At 42.6% G+C, this 23,274-nt stretch overlaps 1 protein-coding gene across 7 annotated transcripts in view; it reads right to left on the bottom strand.

Annotated features, from left to right (window-relative positions):
- Window positions 1-18,276: 18,276 nt before the first annotated feature.
- Window positions 18,277-23,274, bottom strand: part of LOC140650831 (protein patched homolog 1-like) — a 99,958-nt gene continuing 94,960 nt past the window's right edge. For all 7 annotated transcript variants that reach the window (XR_012042175.1, XR_012042174.1, XR_012042176.1 and 4 more), the window contains one exon: window positions 18,277-21,431. Coding sequence is in view for 1 of the 7 variants with exons in the window: in XM_072859630.1 (XP_072715731.1) it covers window positions 21,420-21,431 (12 nt within the window). In the remaining 6 variants the exon portion in view is untranslated. The remainder of the gene's footprint in view (window positions 21,432-23,274) is intronic.

Here is a 23,274-nt window from a genome sequence, read left to right as displayed (position 1 = left end):
CCCCTACTCCAGAGAAACATTTCTAGGTGTGTACCCGAATGACTGGCTCCCTAGGGCCAGTGTTTTTCCAAAACCAGAGCATGGTTGTGAATATGCAACCACATAACCAACCTGGAGAGCACTGGCTAGAAACTTTGCTGGCAGATCAGAACCACACAGAGTGTTTTTGACTTATATGGCTACCCCCCCCCCCCCGAAACAGCACTCTGTTTCCTGAAAGCATCATGTCATTTTTAAAGCACAACATTATTCAACGGACATGGCTTTCCAGAGGAAGGAACTGCAGCATCCTCTCTCCGTGGCCCATGAATACCACTGTGTCTTTTTCCTACATCACCATAACAGGGGACTACCTTTTCAACAGCTTTTAAATGTTAATTTTTTAAAAATTTTAATTTTAATGATCTAGTACAAAATGACCAGATGGTGATTCACTTTGTAAAATATGAATATGGAGCTTTCCCCGTGACCAGAGCTACTCAAAATATGTTTCAGAAGACCCAGACCTGTCTCCCTTGTAATATGTATTTCATAAATGTAATCTTTAAATAAAACTTACAACCCAACTGAAGTTTGTGTTCTGTAACCACACCCCCAATATGTTTTCTTAAATGGACATGACAGACAACAAAGTTTAAAGATTTTACAAATATTTTATTTTCAACAGTAAACTTTACAGGGTGAGCCATTGGGCTTTAGGCACCTTTCTCTTCTTAGGTGGTGTGTATGGTGCTTCTCAGTCCTCCTCAGTCACTTTTAGTTGTTCCAAGAATGAATGAATTTAATGGATTTGTGACCCTTTTTCAGTATGCGTATCTGGTGGAATATTAACGTAATATCCCCCTTCAAGGTATTCAGGGCAATTTCAGAAATGGCCTTTATCAAGTGATCAGAAGCAGCGCAGAGTATTGCTTTCCTCTACCAAATCAACAGCTCCAGGAGGGACAGGTTACTCTTCAGACAATGGGACATCATGCTCACAAGTCTGCCCTGATAGCAACGCAGGGGGCTGGGCTGGATCCTCTGTATTTATTGCTGAGCATTGGGGATTTTTTTCCAATATGTAAATGGCTGGCCACCCTGGCAGGAAAAGGCCAGTTCTTAGCCTAAAAGCTTCATGGGTATAAGTGTTTAAATCGGCAAATAGGTACCCCTATGGTGCCTTCATAGCATCTTCAAACGCTTCTAAAAAACACTGGGCCTTGACAGGATACATCTGCCTGGCTAGGGACGTAACCTGGAGCCTATCTATCTCAGGGGTTCTTAAATAACACCATATATTTTGTGCTGAGAGTGATGGTGTGACTCTTTTTACTCTGGAAAAAAAACCATTCTGGACAATGTACAGGATGCTAAGATTCCTGTGATCTTAAGATCACTAAGATTTTTACTTAGTAAAAGCTTTCTCAATTTCATCACTCTCACAAGCAGAGTTCATCAAATCATTGGTCACAATCATATTTACTTTATTAGGGGAAAATAAATGGTTATCACTAAGGCTTTCAAGTAAATCCTCTACAAAGTCGATAAAAGGATGTTTACAGAGCACTTCCTGAAACAATGGTTGCCAACAACTGTAACACCACACAATATTCTCAGGCATAAAAGAAAACAAGCGGTTGGCATTCTCCAAAATATGTTTTAGAAAATAACTTTTCCCACAGTTGCTAAGCCTTGCCAGAATAGCAGAAAAGATGTGTTTCCAGTGCATGCCCATGATCAAAAACCATAGGCGAGGCTTTCAAAATTTTTAGTCAATACCCTTCTGTCATAGACCATGTTCTGTGTCTTCCAGACAGGCCTGTGTGCTGGTTTTGGCTGGGATAGAGTTAATTTTCTTTATAGTAGCTAGTATGGAGCTATGTTTTGGATTTGTGCTGAAAACAGTGTTGATAACACAGGGATGTCTTAGTTGTTGCTAAGTAATGTTTACACTAGCCAAGGACTTTTCAGCTTCCCATGCCCTGCCAGGTGCAGAAGAAGTTGGGAGGGGATACAGCTGTGACAGCTGACCAAAGGGCTATTCCATACCATACGACGTCATGCTCAGTATATAAAGATGGGAGAAGAAGGAAGGGGGGACGTTCGGAGTGATGGCGTTTGTCTTCCCAAGTAACCATTACGCATGATGGAGCCCTGCTTTCCTGGAGATGGCTGAACACCTGCCTGCTGATGGGAAGTAGTGAATTAATTCCTTGTTTTGCTTTGCTTGTGTGCGTGGCTTTTGCTTTGCCTATTAAACTGTTCTTATCTCAACCCACGAGTTTTCTCACTTTTACTCTTCCAATTCTCTCCCCCATCCCGCCGTGGGGGAGTGAGTGAGCGGCTGTGTGGTGCTTAGTTGCCAGCTGGGGTTAAACCACGACAGCCTGGTTTCTATTGTCCACTTCTGCTTGTTCCTGACAATAAAGTGCTGCTCTATCATGATCTTTTTAGGGTTGTCACTGTAGCTTGCCATTTACCCTCATGGGAAGCACAGAGCACATGAGACAGGTACACCTTTACTTTGACGATCCTAAAGTAGGCTGTCAGGGTGTCAAAATTCTCAGAAATAACTTCAGGGTGCCCAAGAGGGTATTGTTTTGTTTTGTTGATGAAAGGATAGAGGCTAGTAAAATCGTAGTAATGTATCTTTACATCAGGGGCTGCTTTGTCATACAGACAAATGGCATTTGCTGTCAAAAAGCATATCTCTGGGGACCAGTGGTATGGGCAGTTTGGTCCTGGCTAAGAACTCTGCAAGCTCCCCATCTGATTTTTCGTAGCAACCCACTCATGCTCCCATATAGATCTGATGTTGACGCCCACTCTCTTTAGGTGGTCCATCTTTCGTTGTGTTGTGTAATACAAATATCCCAATGTGTCCCCCGCCAGAGGGTTCCAGTCATTTTCATAGTAACATTCAACACAACCATGGAGAAAGCACCCATTAAATTCAAAAGCTGTTGGCACCCCATCAGTGACTGCATAGCCACTCAAGAAGTAGGATCCTACTTGATATTCACCGCCTTATAACACATGATGGATTTGAATATTCTCCTTTTTGAGCACGTACATAAACCATTGAATAGAGGGGGTTGAATATCTCTTTTTATTCCAATGACAGTCATCTGGAAAGAGGAGTGTTGCCGTGTTAGTTTTAAGGAACATAAAGCAGTACATGGACATGCAAGTAGGGGTCAGTGTAGTATACTGAAAGGGATCTATAAGCCTTCACCTTTTCACCCTCTTCACCCTCTTCACCCTTTTATAGAATATGCAATGGGTCATCACCATAATTTCGTTCCTGTATGATCTGCAAGATTCCCTCAAAATTTTTACATCTTGTTGGTAGTAATAACTCAGTTCTTTTTGCAAGTCAGGAATCTTCTGATTAGGTGTGTGCCATGCCAAGAATTGCTTTTTCTTTTCAAGCATCATGCTGTCTACCCCATAATATTCCGATGGTGGAAGAGGGCACACATAACTTTGATTTTCATCAGTGTTGAAAAAATGGGGGAAATAACCTTTGCAGCACTCAATACCCATTGCGTGGGGAAGGCTGCTTAGTTTCATGGGAAAAAAATGTAAAGAATCTATGAATGGTATACTCATGCTGGGTACTTCTATGCACATGAGTTTACCACCTTGGGTCGTTAACTACACACCCATTTTTTCCCCTTCAGAACCTAACTAACAACAAAGTAGCCATCATAGCCTTTGGCGTTATGCACTAGGAAAGTGTAGCCCTAAAACTCTGTGTCCATAAACAACCCAATAAAGTCCACGAGACATGTATCCCCTTTAAAGTTCCATTCTCCTTCAGTTTTCCTTTCTGCCCCTTCTTCTTCATCCCAAGGGGCATCTGGAGCTAACTCCATGGCAAAAAAGTAGTTTGGGACATGTGTTCTGGTTTCCTGCATACATTCCATGTCACAGATAATATAGCCCTGCCCTGCTTCTGGATTTTTGATCATGGGGATGAAACACTGGTGCTGGTTTATGTTGCAGATCTGTTCATAGCATGTTACGCACTTCCAGCCTTTACATTTGTGTTGTTTTTCTACATAGGCCTTATACTTCTCACAGAAAATCATAGCCAAACAGTCAATTTGTTTTTTAATAGCCAGGGCCTTGTGCCTCTGGAAACGTTCCCCATACCTGCACAACAGCCTGCAGCTGGGGCACCTTATCCTTGTCCCCAAGTTAACTGCACAGTTGTGAGAAAAGCAGAGCCAGCAATAACATTTACAGCTGTGGCCATGGTCATAGCATGTATGACAAAGCTCACAAAAGTTCCTCACCCCAAATATCTTCCTAACATCCTTAACACCATAATAATGTTCATCATGTAAAAGGAGGAAGCAGGTCTTGGGATATCTAAGAGTGTCGTTTGGCTTAATAAAGGTCAAAAATTTGCTCTACATCTCAAACAAATATTTAATAAGCTTCATGTAGTGGTACCTGATCTAAATTAACAAATCTGCATTCCTCTACATAATGGATGGCTATAAGCTCTTCAGAAGGGATAGGCAAGGAAGGAGAGGCAGTGGGGTGGCTCTGTATGTTAGGGAGTGTTTCGATTGTGTAGAACTCAGCGATTATGATGATAAGGTTGAGTGCTTATGGGTAAGGATGAGGGGGAAGGCCAACAAGGCAGATATCCTGCTGAGTGTGTGTTATAGACCACCCAACCAGGATGAAGAGGCAGATGAAGCATTCTATAAACAACTGGCAGGACTCTCACGATCACTAGCCCTTCTTCTTGTGGGGGACTTCAACTTACCGGATGTCTGCTGGAAATACAACACAGCAGAGAGGAAACAGTCTAGGAGGTTCCTGGAGTGTGTGGAAGATAACTTCCTGACACAGCTGGTGAGTGAGCCTACCAGGGGACGTGCCTCGCTTGACCTGCTGTTTACAAACAGAGAAGGACTGGTGGGAGATGTGGTGGTTGGAGGCCGTCTTGGGCCTAGCGACCATGATATGATAGAGGTCTCGATTCGTGGCGAAGTAAGGAGGGGGGTGGCGAAGTAAGGAGGGGGGTGAGCAAAACCACTACCGTGGACTTCCGGAGGGCAGACTTTGGCCTGTTCAGGTGAGAGAGTCCCTTCAGAGGCAGTCCTGAAGGGCAAAGGGGTCCAGGAAGGCTGGGCATTCTTCAAGAAGGAAGTCTTAAAGGCGCAGGAGCAGGCTATGCCCATGTGCCGTAAGACGAACCGGCAGGGAAGATGACCGGCCTGGCTGAACAGGGAGCTTTTGATGGGACTCAGGGAAAAAAGGAGATTTTACCACTTTTGGCAGAAGGGGCAGGCAACTCAAGAAGAGTACAGGGATCTCATCAAGTCATGCAGAGAGAAAATTAGAAAGGCAAAAGCCCAGATAGAACTCAATCTGGCCACTGTTGTAAGAGATAATAAAAAATGTTTTTACAAATACATTAACAACAAAAAGAGAGCCAAGGACAATTTCCCTCCTTTATTGGATGTGGGGGGGAACATTGCCACCAAGGATGAGGAAAAGGCTGAGGTACTTAATGCCTTCTTTGCCTCAGTCTTTAATAGTCAGACCAGTTATCCCCAGGGTATTCAGCCCCCTGAGCTGGAAGACAGGGACGGGGAGCAGAATAAACCCCCCATAATCCAGGACGAAGCAGTTACCGACCTGCTATGCCACCTGGACGCTCACAAGTCTATGGGGCTGGATGGGATCCACCCAAGGGTACTGAGGGAGCTGGTGGAGGAGCTTGCCAAGCCACTCTCCATCATTTATCAGCAGTGCTGGTTAACAGGGGAGGTCTCAGACGACTGGAGGCTTGCCAATGTGACGCCCATCTACAAGAAGGGCCGGAAGGAGGATCCAGGGAACTACAGGCCTGTCAGCCTGACCTCGGTACCAGGAAACATTATGGAGCGGTTCATCTTGAGTGCGCTCAACAGGCATGTGCAGGCCAACCAGGGGATCAGGCCCAGCCAGCATGGGTTCATGAAAGGCAGGTAGGTCCTGCTTGACTAACCTGATCTCCTTCTATGACAAGGTGACCTGCCTAGTGGATGAGGATGTGGATGAGGCTGTGGATGTTGTTTACCTGGACTTCAGTAAAGCCTTTGACACTGTCTCCCACAGCATTCTCCTGGAGAAGCTGGCGGCTCATGGCTTAGGCGGGTGTACTCTTTGCTGGGTAAAAAACTGGCTGGATGGCCAGGCCCAGAGAGTTGTGGTGAATGGAGTTAAATCCAGTTGGCAGCCAGTCACAAGTGGGTTCCCCAGGGCTCAGTATTGGGGCCAGTTCTGTTTAATATCTTTATCAATGATCTGGATGAAGGGATCAAGTGCACCCTCAGTAAGTTTGCAGACGACACCAAATTGGGCGGTTGAACAAGGCTAAGTGCCGGGTCCTGCACTTGGGTCACAACAACCCCATGCAACGCTACAGGCTTGGGAAAGAGTGGCTGGAAAGCTGCCAAGCAGAGAAGGACCTGGGAGTGTTGGTTGACAGCCGGCTGCATGTGAGCCAGCAGTGTGCCCAGGTGGCCAAGAAAGCCAATGGCATCCTGGCTTGTATCAGAAATAGCGTGGCCAGCAGGACTAGGGAAGTGATTGTCGCCCTGTACTCGGCACTGGTGAGGCCGCACCCTGAATACTGTGTTCCGTTTTGGGCCCCTCACTACAAGAGAGACATTGAGGTGCTGGAGTGTGTCCAGAGAAGGGCAATGAAGCTGGTGAAGGGTCTGGAGAACAAGTCTTATGAGGAGCGGCTGAGGGAACTGGGATTGTTTAGTCTGGAGAAGAGGAGGCTGAGGGGAGACCTTATTGCTCTCTACAACTACCTGAAAGGAGGTTGTAGTGAGGTGGGCGTCAGTCTCTTCTCCCAAGTAACTAGCGATAGGATGAGAGGAAATGGCCTCAAGTTGTGCCAGGGGAGGTTTAGATTGCATATTAGGAAAAATTTCTTTACTGAAAGGGTTATCAAGCATTGGAACAGGCTGCCCAGGGAAGTGGTGGAGTCACCATCCCTGGAGGATTTTGCAAAAAAATGTGTAGATGTGGCACTTCGGGACATGGTTTAATAGGCATGGAGGTGTTGGGTTGAGGGTTGGACTAGATGATCTTAGAGGTCTTTTCCAACCTATACGATTCTGTGATTCTGTGATTCTGTGATTCTGTGATTCTATGATTCTATATCGCCTAGCCCTGAACCTCTGGATCAGCCATTCCCACTGCTGAACATGCTCCATGGAAGCCATGGTGTGGTCTTCCCCCTCCTCCACCACTCCTGCTACATTTGAGGGTGGGGATAAAGCTGGGCTTTCAAATGCCCCCTCAGGACTTGGGAGTGCAGCAGGTGCCCCCTGCCCCCCAGGAAACATCCTCATTGTGTTCGACAGCTTCTTGCTCTTGCAGAGGGATGCAGTATCCAGGAAGTCCCTTCCAGGGTGTCATCATCTACCCTCCTGGGACACGTTCACTGCCACATCAGGTTCAGAAAAGGAGATTGCCTTTAAGCCCCTGTAACCCCTTGCTAACAAGACAGTTGCAGCAACGCAAAATTCATTTAGCTTTCCAAATTAGCACTCTGTTTTTTCTGTTTTGCTAACCTGTAAGCCAAAGCCTTAGAACTAACAGCCCCACCAGCCCTCTTATAACCACCAACCTGCCTGCTACTCCTCTGAGCCTGAAAATAATCATGGTCTTTCAGCTCTGCAACACCCCCATTGCTCTTACTGATCTGCTTGGTCTTTCTGCAGTAGCTGTGATCTCTAAGAACATAAGGCTACAGTCGCTGTCCCAAAGCCTAAGTCTTGCTGCTTTTTCAGCAATTATTGTCTAACAGGACAGTCTTGATTGCATGCTCAGTCTTCTGCCTCTTCTTTGCAGCATTGCCTAAGGATAAGGAAACACATAAAGAACCAGACCGCACCCCAGAATGGTTTTACAGGTAGCTGTAAGATCCTCCACAACCATGGGGAAATGGAGCGTCCCCATCACCACCCACACTCTCTGTGTGACACTGAAATCCATGTTGCTTTTCATGGGCTTGTTGGCTGGTTCTTCTGGTTTGCATGGTCTTTTTCGGGAATCCCTTAGGGTCTTTCTCTTATTGTCCCCATGTTCTTCTGAAGTTGGCATTTTCTTCTGGTTTTCCATTGTCGCAGACAGTGTTGCTTGTGTCTTGCAGCTGTCATGAAAATTTTGCAACTGGCCTGTGCCAACTGAGGAGAGAGGCTAGAACGTAAAGTATAGAATTACAAAAGTAATTATTTTATTCATGTGCATAAGGTGTCCCATTCAAATTGGGGCACCCGAATACAGTTTTACACATGGTTCTTATACCTTTAAAGTGTTCAGATAGATACAACATGATTTGACCAATCACTACTTAACACACACACACACTACTGTTTTGCAAAGCAACTATAGTTCTATGGCATCATCATCCATCTGCTTCTTTCTTGATCTAGACGTCCCTAGAGTCGGTCTTGCTACAGTTACTTGTCTATGATGCCAGATAATGGGAGGGTTTCACAGAGGTGTTAGAGGAGCTAGGATGCTGGCGTTATCTCGGTAGTCCAGGGGTATCCTTTATTCTTCAGGGTGGGGGCTGTCCTCCTCCTTGCAATGAGCTGGGGTCCTTTAGTCATGCTTACTTAAGAATGAATATGCAGAACACAATGTAAACTATATATATGTATATCTTAAGAAAGTTCATACAATTTCATGCTATAAAGACTAATTGGTACAATAGTTAGGGAATGAGATTTTCCTAACACAGGACTGTACAAAGTCCAAAAGCTGCCCCAGTAATACCACATGGTCATCCCGTTGTGCTGGGCTCGGATGCAGGGGCTTCTCAGTGCAGCTCACAGGATTGGTCTCTTCTTTGCACGTGACAGGGTTTATGTGGGGAAACCCTTGGTGGACCTCCCAGGAGGGGTTCATAGCCCTTGGGCATGTTCCAACTTGTCCGTGCCCCCCCTTTTGGCCTTCCTCCCCCCTCTTGAAGTGCCTTCCCCCACCTCAGACATGACATGTCATGGGCTTGTTCTGCAGCCTTGTAAAGTGGGGGGAGCCCAACTTGCCTTTTACTTTTTAAAAAATTCCTTTCTATTCACATTTAAACGTAAATCATTCATTCCATTAGCTCTTATTAAAGAATCTTTTATCCATTTTATACTTATACTTTTCATAGAATCATTTAGGTTGGAAAAGAACCTTAAGATCATCGAGTCCAACTGTTAACCTAACATTACCAAGTCCACCACTAAACCATGTCCCTAAGAACCACATCTACACATCTTTTAAATACCTCCAGGGATGGTGACTCAACCACTTCCCTAGGCAGCCTGTTCTAATGCTTGACAATGGATATATATTTAATTTCTGCATCTTTTTAAATGTATATATAAAAAATATTGTATCTGTGTATAAATAAATAAAATATATATTTATACATATTTGTACATTCCTTTATATATATTTCTTTATATGTATATATTGTGTATTTTTTTATATAAATGTATATATTTTTACATCTGAGCACTCCCTGGTCCAAAGGAAGTGGGCAGCCAATCAGAGGGAGATCTGAGAACACATGGCTATGACGGTGTCAAAAATGGCAACCTGCCAGTCACAAAGCAGTAGGATAATGATGGGGAATTATGTTGTCAAAAGTGGCGACCTCCTTGTGTGTAGTGAGATGGGGCTTCCTTTTTTGACATACTTCTGGGTAAACTGGTAAGGGTATCTAGTCCTGCCAGCCAATTACAGGGCAGTATGAAAACACATGGGGCATGACATTGTCGAAAATGGCAGTGATCTGCCATAAAATGGTGGCTGAAAGAACATGTCGGTCCCTGTGTATTTAGTGGGAGGGGGGCTTTCTGCTCTGACATCCTTCTGGGGTAAAAAGGTTGGGGTGGCTGGTCCTACCAGCCAAACAGGGCTATCTGAGAATACGTGGGTATGATGGTGTTAAGAAATGGCTGCTAGCCAATCACAGAGCAGTATGAGAACACGTGGGTTATGACATTTAGCAAAATGGCAGCGATCTGCCATAAAATGACAGCTGAAACAAAAAGGTGACCCCCTATGCATGTAGGGGGAAAGAACTTTCTGGTCTGATGTACTTCCAGAAAACCTGGAAGGGGTGGGTGGTCCTGCCATCCAGTCACAACAGACTGTGTGACGGGAAGAGGGAGTGAAACCCGGGGAAAATGGTATATGTGACTGCCTGCAGGGGAGTGGGACTTCCTCAGGAAGCTGGGGGCAGGGCACCTGTCACTTCTTATCTTGTATATTAGTGGTACCTATACTACTTACATGTCACAGCTATCTGTTGGCATAGCTGCTTTCAGCAGCTAACTTCACCATCAGCTTTGCCGGATGCTACACAGAGCTCCCCATGGGGATATGCAAAAGAGGGAAAGCAAGCAAGACAAAGGGAGAAGACAAGAAGAGTAGTGCTGTAGCTGTGACTAAAATCCTATTTAAATTTAAAAAATAAAAAGGATTACTTCCATGCAGAGATCCACTTCCACAGAGCTAATGGGCACTATCTAGGTCATTACACTTAGGGTACAGAGATTTTCTTGCCCAAGTTACATACCAAAGATTAAAGAAAGGGTATGAATAGCATTCATTTGCATTTCATGTACTCTTTCATGCATTTCATTGTACTGTACTGTACATGGGCCAAACCACACTAAGGTTAACACAAATGCAGATTTACCTAGGAGTAATCCTACTGAAGACAATTTAAAAGCAATACTTGCTTAAGGCTGAGCATGTTCTTAAACACCATTGCTGACTTTATTCCCATTAGAGTTGGCAGGGATTTCTTCGTCACTCCATGTATACTCATTTCAATAACAAAATGTTAAAAAGTTCTTAACAGCTCCCAAGGAACCATAGCCAACTACTGTGTAAATCCTTATTAGTTCACAGGCTACTGATTCAATGGTTACTTTGGAACATTACAGTCTATTGCATTAGAGAACGTCCATTGAAATTGGTTTAAATCCATGTACTGTAGAATTCATTGGGAAAGCAATTTATAAATGAGATTAAAGCTTTCACAGACAATGTGTGTAAAAGCCCTTTTTGCCTCCATACATGTATTTTTCCTCAAAATTATGCTGAAATGCCTGGGCCAGACTGAACAAAACTATAAGTGCATGGTGTTCACAAAGCTCATACCATGGATACTTTTATTCCACTCATTTAGTTTCACAAGTACTTTGTGGTCAATTTTTTTTCAAATTATGGGAAGACAAAACTGAACAAAAAGAGTGTTTCCCCCCCCCCGCCTTTGCCAGGTAGAAAGCTAACTTGAAAATAAAAAGTTGTCTTTTATATGTCATCTGATAATTTGCCTAAGTGCTACACTATAGGTGTGTGACACTGTACAATAATACTGCCCCTTAGTCTTTTTAAGATGTTTAAATTTGAACCTGTTAGTCTTCTAAAATCTTACAAAATGGTACAGAAGCATATTAAAATGGCTACCAAAGTAAATACTCAAGTTAAAATAAATAGGTTAATATAATTGTATAAAGGGAATTGATAAAATGAAAGAGGGTTTGCCTGAAATATCTTATGGAATTTGCTAGTTATTTAGGGTGAAAATCGTGAGCTTCCTACTTACATCAGTTGTTCTAACTAAAATAGGGCACTTAAAATATTTTATCTTTATTAGTCTTAACAACTAATAAAATATCTTCTCCCTTGTTTAATGAAAAGAAATAACTTGTTTGGCTCTTAAAGGTAAACTATAATTACAGACAGGTTATATGTTTGGTAACTGGATACAGATAAATTGGTATTTTAACCTCAAGATTATTAGTTTAAATCCAGCCCATCTCAAAGGTCATTTGTTACCTATGTTTGATGATCCATGAAGTCATGTATACGTTCAGTAAAACACCAATAGTACAGGAGCAGCACTCTGTGGAGAAAGGTTCTCCTAAAGGAGGCTTCCCACATAAAATCCTGCCAAGTGATGGCAGACCAGGGGTGCAATCTTTCCCATCTTCTGGGCAGGACACAAAATACGTCACAAGAGAGAGGAAGAGGACAGATTTCCATTAGTCAGTTATGTAAGCTGGAAAAAGGAAGCATAATAATACTCTTCTTTTGAATCCTTTCTAGCTACTGAATAATTAATGTTTAATTCCTTTCCTTTCCTCTCTTTTTTTCAAAAGGCTAGCCAGACTTTCCCCCTTACAGGTCTATTTCCCAACACAAAGTTCAGACAAAAAGGACAAAAAGCTCAGGCTTGCTAAACTGGACAAAACATGGAATAGAACAATAAGTCTTCTTACCCAGGCTTTAAAATATGCTGGTAATACCATTCCAGGTCTCCTAAACCAGATGCTGGAGCGCTCTCTCTTCCAGAGCATCCAGGGTATCTCACTTCTGCCACAAATCCCCTTCTAAAAACTTCAGCAGTCTTTCCCCCTCAACAGATGGGTTTTTCCACACACAACCACTAACAACCACTTAATTCACTTGTGTGGCATGGCCCCCACTTCCCAACCCTTCCCTCTCCAACCAAGACCGAGCCTTCCCTGGGAAGTGGTTTCTAACCTCCAGCTTCCAACCCTCCTCCTTCTCAACTGCTGCAGTTTATAACCTTGCTCCCCAGCAGGTTTCACAAGACTCTGCTGTCTGTAGGCAACTGGGGACCTGCAAAGTCAGCCCTACCGCAAAGGCCTGAGCTCAGGGGACAGAAAGACTCAGGAGACAGCCTTGGGAAGATCCCTTCCTCCTATGATTTATCTCCAGCTTCAGCCTCAGTTTAGGAGCTCCCTGTTGTGGAAGAGCAGAGGGCAGCAGAGAAGCGTGTTTTGAGAAACACCTTGGCTAGGGCCCCGGAGAGCACAGGCAGCACCACTTAGGAGAAGGAAGTCCTCCCACACACTGGGTTTCATGGGGTTTTGTGCTATGTCACACAAAAGTGCATCTCCACCACCTGGACATGAGGTTCTAATTCAGATTAGCTGACTCAAAGACCCTGCAACTGTTAACTAGAGTTAGCAGCTTGAGTTAAGCCTGGAGAAGAGCCTGGGGATATGCTCTGATTAGCAATACAAATTAAAATGCATGCTGCCTTTTGCTGCTCCTTTAGGCAAAATGAGTTATAGCACATTAACTAACTCAAGGTAGATATGACTTTCTCCACTGCAGAGCCTTACCCTACATCAGTGCCACACAGGTATAGGTATAGCTACCATGGCAGCACAAACACTAGTAACACGCCTATGCAGTTACAGCTGTTAAAATGAGGGTGGAGATGTTCCTAAGAAAAGCTATTATAGGGTAGTAAATGGCTTGGATGCCACTGTAGATGACCTCAAAATGTGAGGTAGAGATTTCCTTTTCTTACATAGTACCCACAGGGGCAGAACGGTTTCCACAGTACCAAATATGCTAGTATATATTCAACTTTTTTGTACAAGCAGCAGCACACTGCCCTCATTTTTGTGTTTGTTTAGTTGCAATTAACCATGTAAAGTTAAACCAGGCAAGTATTTTTTTTAAGCCACTCAGGCTGGGTAGTGCAGTTTTCTGGCATGCATCCTGTTCTAGCAGTAAAGGTCCAACATGTCTGCAACAAAAAGGACAAGAATGATTAAATGGAATATGGAATTAGTAATTGTTCTCATTACTTGCATCAGTCATTAAAACTAATTACACTTTGGCAAAGGTGGTTTCCAGATATAAACAGTGTCTCAGATGCTAATTGGGAGTGGAAGATACCAAAAATGAAACACATGTTTATATGTCTGTGTTGCTGCATTTTAGCAGCATGCAGCATTCCTGGAGCTGTTAAATACATGCATTATGCCAACAAAAATTTGGCCACATATTTACTTAAGGCTTGAATAAATATGTCTGATCTCTGACAAAATCTGAATAAAAACTTACTTGGGGTTAATAAGACTGACAGCAAGAAGAAGTGTCATTTATAAGAAATCTAAACATAATAGAATAGAATAGAATAGAATAGAATAGAAAGGAACAGAATAGAATAAAATAGTTCAGTTGGAAGGAACCTACAACGATCATCTAGTCCAACTGCCTGACGACTTCAGGGCTGACCAAAAGTTGAAGCATGTTATTAAGGGCATTGTCCAAATGCCTCTTAAACACTGACAAGCTTGGGGCATCAACCACCTCTCTAGGAAGCCTGTTCCAGTGTTTGACCACCCTCTCAGTAAAGAAATGCTTCCTAATGTCCAGTCTAAACCTCCCCTGGTACAGCTCTGAACCATTCCCATACATCCTGTCACTGGATACCAGGGAGAAGAGATCAGCACCTCCCTCTCCACTTCCCCTCCTCAGGAAGCTCCTCAAGAGCAATGAGGTCACCCTTCAGCCTCCTTTTCTCCAAACTAGACAAACCCAAAGTCCTTAGCTGCTCCTCATAGGACATGCCTTCCAGCCCTTTCACCAGCTTTGTTGCCCTCCTCTGGATGCATTCAAGGACCTTCACATCCTTTTTAAATTGTGGGGCCCAGAACTGCACACAGTATTCAAGGTGAGGCCGCACCAACACTGAATACAGCAGGATAATGACCTCTTGTGACTGGCTGGTTCTGCTGTGTTTAATGCACCCCAGGATGCGGTTTGCCCTCTTGGCTGCCAGGGCACACTGCTGACTCCTCATATTGAGCCTGCTGTCAACCAGCACCCCCAGATCCCATTCTGCGGGGCTGCTCTCCAGCCCCTCCTCTCCCAATTTATACTTGTGTCCAGCATTACTCTGTCCCAGGTGCAGAATCCATCATTTGGACTTGTTAAATTTCATGCCATCGATGATTGCCCAATGCTCCAATCTATCTAGATCCCCGTCCTGGTTTTGGCTGGGATAGGGTTAATTTTCTTCCTAGTAGCTGGTATAGTACTGTGTTTTGGATTTAGGATGAGAATAATGTTGATAACACACTGATGTTTTAGTTGTTGCTGAGCAGTGTTTACACTAAGTCAAGGACTTTTCAGCTTCTCATACTGCCCTGCCAGCAAGGAGGCTGGAGGTGCACAAGAAGCTGGGAGGGGACACAACCAGGACAGCTGACCCAAACTGGTGAAAGGGATATTCCATACCATATGATGTCATGCTGAACAAAAAAACTGGGGAGGTTGGCTGGGGGGAACGCGGCCGCTGCTTGAGGACTGGCTGGGCATCGGTAAGGGTGGAGAGCAATTGCATTGCATCCATGCTGGAGCAGGCTCCTGGCAGGACCTGTGACCCCATGGAGAGAGAATCCCATGCTGGAGCAGGTTTGCTGGTAGGACTTGTGACCCTGTGGGGGACCCACGCTGGAGCAGTCTGTTCCTGAAGGCCTGCACCCCGTGGAAGGGACCTATGCTGGAGCAGTTCATGAAGAACTGCAGCCCATGGGAATGACTCACGCTGGAGAAGTGCGTGGACGACTGTCTCCCATGGGAGGGACCCCACACTGGAGCAGGGGAAGAGTGTGAGGAATCCTCCCCCTGAGGAGGAAGGAGCAGCAGAGACAATGTGTGATTAACTGACTGCAACCCCCATTCCCTGTCCCCCTGCACCACTTGGCGGGAGGAGGTAGAGAAAATCGGGAGTAAAGTTAAGCCCAGGAAGAAGGGAGGGGTGGGGGGAGGGTGTTTTTAAGATTTGGTTTTATTTCTCATTATCCTACTCTGATTTGATTGGTAATAAATTAAACTAATTTCCCCAAGTCGAGTCTGTTTTGCCCGTGACGGTAACTGGCGAGTGATCTCTCCCTGTCCTTATCTCGACCCACGAGCCTTTCATTATATTTTTTCTCCCCTGTCCTGCTGAGGAAGGGGAGTGATAGAGCAGCTTTGGTGGGCACCTGGCATCCATCCAGGGTCAACCCACCACAGTTGTCTAGCTTCCAGTCAGCAGGGACCTCCCTAGACTCCCAAGACCTTTGGTAGATGATCAAGAGGGGTCCTGTTGTAACATCCTCTAGCTCCTTCAGTACTCTGGGATGAATCCCATCAGGCCCCATGGGCTTGTGAACATTCAGCTGATACAGCTGGTCCCTTACAATTTCAGTGTCCACAAATGGAAAGTCACGGTTCCCACACTTGTGGTCCTCTGACTCAAGGGACTGGGCAGCCCAAGGTCTATCAGTATTATTAAAGACTGAGGCAAAAAAATCATTGAATGCCTCCACTTTATTGTCATCCCTATTAGTCAGGTGACCATCTTCAACAAGTATCGGTCCAATGTTTTCTTTAGACTTCCTCTTGCTATTAACATACTTAAAAAAGCCCTTGTTGCCTGACACAACACTGGCCAATTTCAACTGTAGTTGAGCTTTGAGTTTCAACTCTGAGTTTGTGCTTCTCCCTGCATATACGAACCACAGCTCTGTAATCTTCCTGTGAAGCCTGACCTTACTTCCAGACATCATACAATTTCTTTTTCCTCTAGAGTTCCACGTGGTCTTCTGCCCTGTTTGCTTGGCTTTTGACACAATGGGATTGCCTGCTCCTGTGCTTCTAAAAGGTGCTTCTTAAAGACTGACCAGCACTCGTGGACTCCTAAGCCCTCAAAAGCAGATTCCCAGGGGACACTGCTAACTAGTTCCCTGAATAGCTTAAAGTTTGCTCTCCTGAAGTCCAGGGTAGCAACTCTGCTGTCCTTTTTTCTCATTACACTGAAAATTTTAAACTCAACCATTTTGTGATCCCTGTGGCCAAGACAGCCACCTACCATCACATCTCCCACGAGTCCTTCTCTATTCACAAACAACAAGCCTAGAAGGGCATCTTTCCTAGTTGGCTCACAGAGTACTTGTGACAAGAAGTTATCTTCTACAAACTTACATGACAAATAATGTAAGATAAATAGCTATCGATGTAAAATGGAATTTTGAAAGAAAAAGCCTATGTTCTGAATGGAAGAATGTATTGATTTAGTTGTATGGTTTCCAGTCTAGTGAATTGAGCTGTTCCCATGAATGGTTGGGACACAAAAGACAAAGTCAGCATTTTCAGCTTACGCATGATTTTAATGGACACTGAGTGTTCTTCTCATGGACTGCAACCCACTAAGGCCAAATCTGCAATCTGATTCAAAGCAGTACTTCTTGCCACTAGTCTTATGGATCTGAAGGAGAATAATTCAAGTAGCAAAAATAAATGCAAGAGTTTTGCAGTTCAAGTCCTTTAACTGTCTCTCTTTTATGGTTAAACTTCCAGAAAATGTAAAATAAAAATATATATTTGTATTTCATCTCACCATGAAAAGTAGAGGTTGAATTATCCCAAGACATGCTTGAGCTTTTGGTTTATGAGAAGTTTATAAGATTCATGATAAATTTACATAAGGGATATAGGATAAAGCTAAGGACTGCTGGCTCTATGGTACTTTGGTGGATGCTTAGCACAGTATCTTTGCATACCACAAGCTACACAGGGGTTTATGATATAAGTAACTTCTGATAGAAGTGTTGCTACTTACAACACTGGTACCCGCAATAGTCCCTCCTCTTTCCCAAACATGGGGGAACTGCATGCTGGCTTGCAGTTGCTAGTACATTTCCTGGAAGAGGTTTTGTCAAGACCCTCCCTTCTTAGACTCTATAGTTTTCAGAAGTCAGATTTTTTTTTTGTTCCACAAAGTAAGAAAAAATAGACTATTTCTCTAATCCAATTTAAGGAACAACCACAGAGAAGGAAACAGGCAAAAAATTTATACCCACCTCTAAGCAGAAGTAACCTGTATGATAAACTGCCTTACCCAAGTGCTAAATGTTTACACAAAATGCTTCATTCAGAAAGAGAATGAAATGTATAATCCAGCCCTATACCTATCCCCCAGAGACATAAAAAGGGCAACAGAATCAACAGACAAGCACCTACATTTTACAATTTATCTATGATTTTAGAATTTGCTCCTTCTCCAAAACAGGCCAAATCTCAATCTTCCAAAAATCTCAAATTTGTGCTCCAAATTATGGAGGTTCCAGATTTGGGGTTGAGTTTGCTGAACTAAGAAATAAGACTTTATGTTTCAAGTTGGATTTAGGCTCAACTCTGATTATGAAAGTGCAAACTGACATATGATACAACAACTATTTGACTACAGCATGTAGCAGACTTACCAATAATATAGCATGCGCCCTGAAGGATGATTGCTACTCTATACCAATCAGTATAATTGCATGATTGTATCTGCATAGTTGACCAGTACATAAAAAAACCCCCATTCTATAAACAACAAAATCCATAACCAATAAGTTATAATATTTTTATTCATGTTAGAATTTCTATCAGTGTTTGAACATTAGTATTTAGAGAGTTTGTACAATTTCCTTTCAAGGTTTAAAATGAGAACCACACTAGATCACAAATGGTAACTAAAACACAGTCCAGAATTGTATGAATATTCACACTCTCTCTCTTAACACTGTTTAACACTTTCTTTTCTGCCATGGGGTTTTCAAGGAAAAGTATGCACCATAATCACATTTCAGCAGTGTTCTAAAACATAATGCTATCATCATTGCATATAAACTCTTTAAAAAATATACTTCTGTCAAAAGACTTGATGACTACTATGTACACTACAAAAATAAATTTTCACATAAATAAATTATATGGCATAATTTTATCTTTGTAACTGAAATGACACAAACCCACTCCTACCAAAATAGATGGGTAATGAGACAAAGTTTGAATATTTTTTCCTTTTAACTCCTTATGCTAAAAGCTATGATGAGTCTTTAATGTGTTATATACTCTTTCCTATTTAGCATTAGTAAGCACTCTATACAAATAAAAATACATTAAAAAGGAAAACCATAGCTGTAATAGTGTTTCCAATAGAAATAAAATCCCTGCATTTTGCTTGGTATAAACTGGCATGACAAATACTGTAAGAAAACATTCTTATGATACAAAAATATAAATATCACCCACAGTTAAAAAAGGTTTTAAAAAACCCTAAACCAAACCAACATAAATGTTGCCAGCCATCAAGTTCTCCCTTTGCCAATGTGACTATAGGAGCGTGAAGCAGCAGACGGGTCACTGGCACATAACATGCAGAACAAGGAATTGGGCAGGGGCAGATGGGAGACATCACAGCTCTTCCTTGCCCCTGTTGTCACCTCAGAGGAAGAGGAGGGAGAAAGGGAGCATGTGCCTGTGGGATGCACCAGCAGTGTCAGTGGGAGCTCTGCTGACCTCTGACATAGGAGCACACACACTTGGCAGTTGAAGGTAGCTTCCAATTAGTATCATACAGTTTTGCTGCAGAGTTTTTATGACCTGAGGTCACTATGCTGCTAGTACTAAATTGGGGCCCCTCATCTTTTTGTCATTAAGAGTTTTCATGTTAGACAGTGAACTGGACCAGTAGGCAATTACAACATTATCCCCTAGCATGCATCGAAACAGTAGCTTATGTATCACAGGAACAACGTCAGGCTCTCACCGTCTTTCAAGTGTTCACATTGGAGATCTGTAAACAAGTGCCTCATATCAAAGTGTTTTCAAGTGAGCAAAAAAGGCATGAAAATTTGTGCATTCCAGTTATCCCCATTCACTGTGCTGGGAAGGTCTGTGGGCAAAGATAGACTCCCTGAAGCCACTGGAGAAATACACCTTCCCATCAAAGCATTTGCAGCTGCTGTTCAGGCACTGTATTTAAAGAAAAGCCCCACCATCACTGTGTTTAAAAATCGAATGTTGGTTGTGTGTGTTTGGCTCTGAATACATATTTGATCATCTACCTGCTCTAAAAAACAGCTTGGAGAAAGGCAGAAAAAAGATGGAGAAAGACAAAGAGAGAGAGAATGAGAACTTTTGTTCTAGTATTTTAAATTAAGGTTCTCCATTCTTAGGGTTTGGTTTCAACCAGAACATAGAGACTGTAGTATTTCTCCAGGCCATTCACCTGCAGCAATCCATCTTTAGTTTAAAAATAACAAAAAAAAAGCTAAATTAGTTTCACAAAGGGATCCCAGTTTAGCTGTTTTAATTAAAAGTGCCAATGCAGCGTGGGAAAAAACAATCAAAACAACAGAGAAAAAAACATACCAGGTCTTAAGCACCATTCATTACAGTCCTGGATCCAACAGAAAGTTATTTATATTTAATAAGTGAAAATATAAGATTTTTTTTTAATCTTTCCATTTGATTTTTCTCACTTACTATTAACTTCTTTCCTGCCATTAAAATAAGGTGACAGAGGATACTGCTTTGAATGCTATAAGGACACAGCTGAGCTGTGGCTTACCAACAAAAAACTAGATTATTTAGCTTCTAATGTCACTCATAGTTAACAGTATCAATATTAAAACAAGGCATACGCTCACTGAATTTCTATAACCACCAGCACCTCTCAGTATCCAGCACCTTTTGAAGTGAAAAATGAATGGTTATAGTGTTTGCACTTACTTGGCACCGTTTATGAAAAAATATCAAAACACTTTCACAAACAGTAATTAAGCCTCACAACTCACCTGGGAGATACATGAGCACAGTTATACCCATTTTACAGATTGAGAAACTGAGGCACAGAGCAGTTATGTGACTTGACCAAAATCACGTGTACCAAGTCATTAATAGAGTGGGAACCTGAACCACACCCCCAAACCCTGACTTCTTGTCTTCTATTTTATTTTGGCCCTTTGATGATGGTAGGCTATGGTACATGTTGGTAAACACCAATGCAGTTTTCGCTAGTGCCTACTAACAGAGAAAGGCAGACTCACACCAGCATCAGTGGGTTCATAAGCCCATTAAGGGTTACCATACAGTAAAAGAGAAACTACAGTACACTGGGAACATACGCACACTGACGTGCACACTTCCAGATGCACACATCAATACACACAGCAAAACAAAACCTGCACACAGCTAAACCTATTTAAGTCTCCATGATCAACATGCTTTTCTTCATATCTGCTTATTTTAAAAAATTATCACGCATAGCGTTTGAGAGTTAACAGTAACATTTCACACTACCACAGGGTTGTGATATGCAAATTTAAAATATTTTAAACAAACATGTACCTTTACAGAAAAAATCCTATTACATAAGCAATATTTGCATAGAATTATACAAGTAAATCATATAATATTTAAGCAGCAGCAACTTATGCTGAAATTCAGAACTAGATTAAGTTTACTTGTGGCAAAGAGATCAATATACAATAAGTACAGAGAAAAAACAATATTGTCCCCACTCTATTAACTAGAGGCAAATGACTCCAGATTATACTACTTTACAACGTTCTTTTGTTTATTACATGTGTACATCCTCAAAGACTTATAGAAATATTTAACAAAATAATACAATAAGTTAGAGTAACAGTGAATTGTTGTCCTGATGCAGTATGTCCTTTTCCACAACTTTGAGCAGTTTTTCTCTTCAAGCAGTTCTGGAAATACAGTTTTCCATCTTTAGCCTCTTCTTTGCTTCATTTATTACCCTTTACAAATACAGAGGAAAAAAAAATACAAACATTCATTAAAGTTCAAGAAAAAGAAACAAATCGAGCTAATCCAGCACTCATTTCATGAATCTTGTGGTTACAGTTAGCAGTCAGGCAATGTGGACTCTTTTTCCATCAGTCATCGACTTCTTGGTAAAGAAATACTGATGCCAATTAAAAAATGTGGATGCCTTGATTTCTGAATGCCACAAATTCAGTCAAAACCAATGGACACTTCAAAGAGAAAAAAGCTGTATCTGATACTGGACACAGATAAGATTCTCATATTAGCCTGCTGTTCAGCTTGGAAAATCTGAGCCCGAACATTTCCTTATTCTAAGGATACTATTACTTACCATATTCCTAGACTTTGAGTATAAATGCATTCAGGTTTATTTGCACTTTGAGATGTTTGGAGAGAAGTTTTATAAATCAGAAGGTGATTTTATCAGGAATCATCAAAAAATTTCCATCAAAATTCTGCACGTATATGTGTGTGTATGTGTGCATGTGTGTGTGTAAAATATTTCCGCAACCAAAATAAAATGGCTTGCTTTGGTCAAACTAGTGTCTGCCACTGAAAAGCTGTGAAAAGCAGAGCAAGAAAATAGGGACCAAGAGCTAAGTAAGGGTTTAACACTTCTGTTTTTTCCCCAAATGAGGAAAAAAAAGGAGTTAAAATAATGAAATCGGTTTTCAACCACAAGCCCCAAAAGCTTTAGGGGTAAAAAACTCAATTTATTCCTCCCCTTCAAAGCATTCCCCATAAAATTAATGGATTTTTTTCAAGAAAACAAACAGCTTCAGTCTTCCCCAAACATCTAAAATATCCCGTCTGTTCTGAACAGCACTACATCCTGTAACTTTCTATTGCTAGCCTAAGGAGAGATAATGATTTAAGTTTCAAATCGCACAAATTCTTGGATGAACCAGCAGAGTATTATTTCACAGGAACATATTAAATGCCCTGTTAATTAAGCTTTGACCTATATGAATCTGTGATAGCCACTGCAACTGCCCCTGGCAAAACAGAGTGCTTGGCCCAGGGACTCCTCCAATCTGGGAGCTTGCTGGGCAGATCTCCGAATACAGCGCCGCATCCCCAAAGCGCAGGGGACACCCCACAATGCAACACCGCACTAGGCAAGGTGGAGTTTTCCCATCTCTCTCACTCAGCCCATCTCCCAGAGGGATTCAGTCCTCACTATGGGCTTCAAATTCTTTTGATGAATTTTATTCGAAAAAGGACAATTCTTGAAGTAACTGGCAATTTTACACTTTCACTGTCATTGCTGTGTGATGTTTTAGAAGATAGCCTGATTCAGTGATCAGAGCACGGGGAAACAACTGAAAGTTTGCTTTCCTAAGGTTTAGGGTCTTGACTATACTTTTCGCCTGGCTATATATCCCTCGAGATCATGAATTCCACCAGGGCATGATCACTGCAGCCCAGGCTACCTACCAATCTTGACCTCTCCAATAAGTTCCTCTGCGTTGGTGAGCAAAAGGCCCAGTAATGCATCTCCTCTGGTTGGGCTTTCTGTCACCTGGATTAGGAAGCTATCCTCAATGCACTCCAAGAGTCTCCTAGACTGCTTGCAGCTTGCTGTGCCACTTTTCCAGTGGATGTCAGGGTGGTTGAAGTCCCCCAGCAGGATCAGAGCCTGCAAGTGTGATGCTTCCTGTAGTTGAAGCAAGAATGCTTCATCAACATCCTCCCCTTGATCAGGCGGCCTGTAGTAAACACCAGCCATGAGGTTTCCTTTGTTGGCTTGGTCTCTAATTTTCACCCATAAGCTCTCAACCTGTGTACTGCTGTTTTTCAAAGACAGCTTTGTGC

The sequence above is a fragment of the Ciconia boyciana genome, chromosome 4 (genome assembly GCF_034638445.1).
Source record: "Ciconia boyciana chromosome 4, ASM3463844v1, whole genome shotgun sequence".
Classification (NCBI taxonomy): Eukaryota; Metazoa; Chordata; class Aves; order Ciconiiformes; family Ciconiidae; genus Ciconia; species Ciconia boyciana.
This window is presented reverse-complemented; position numbering and strand designations above follow the sequence as displayed.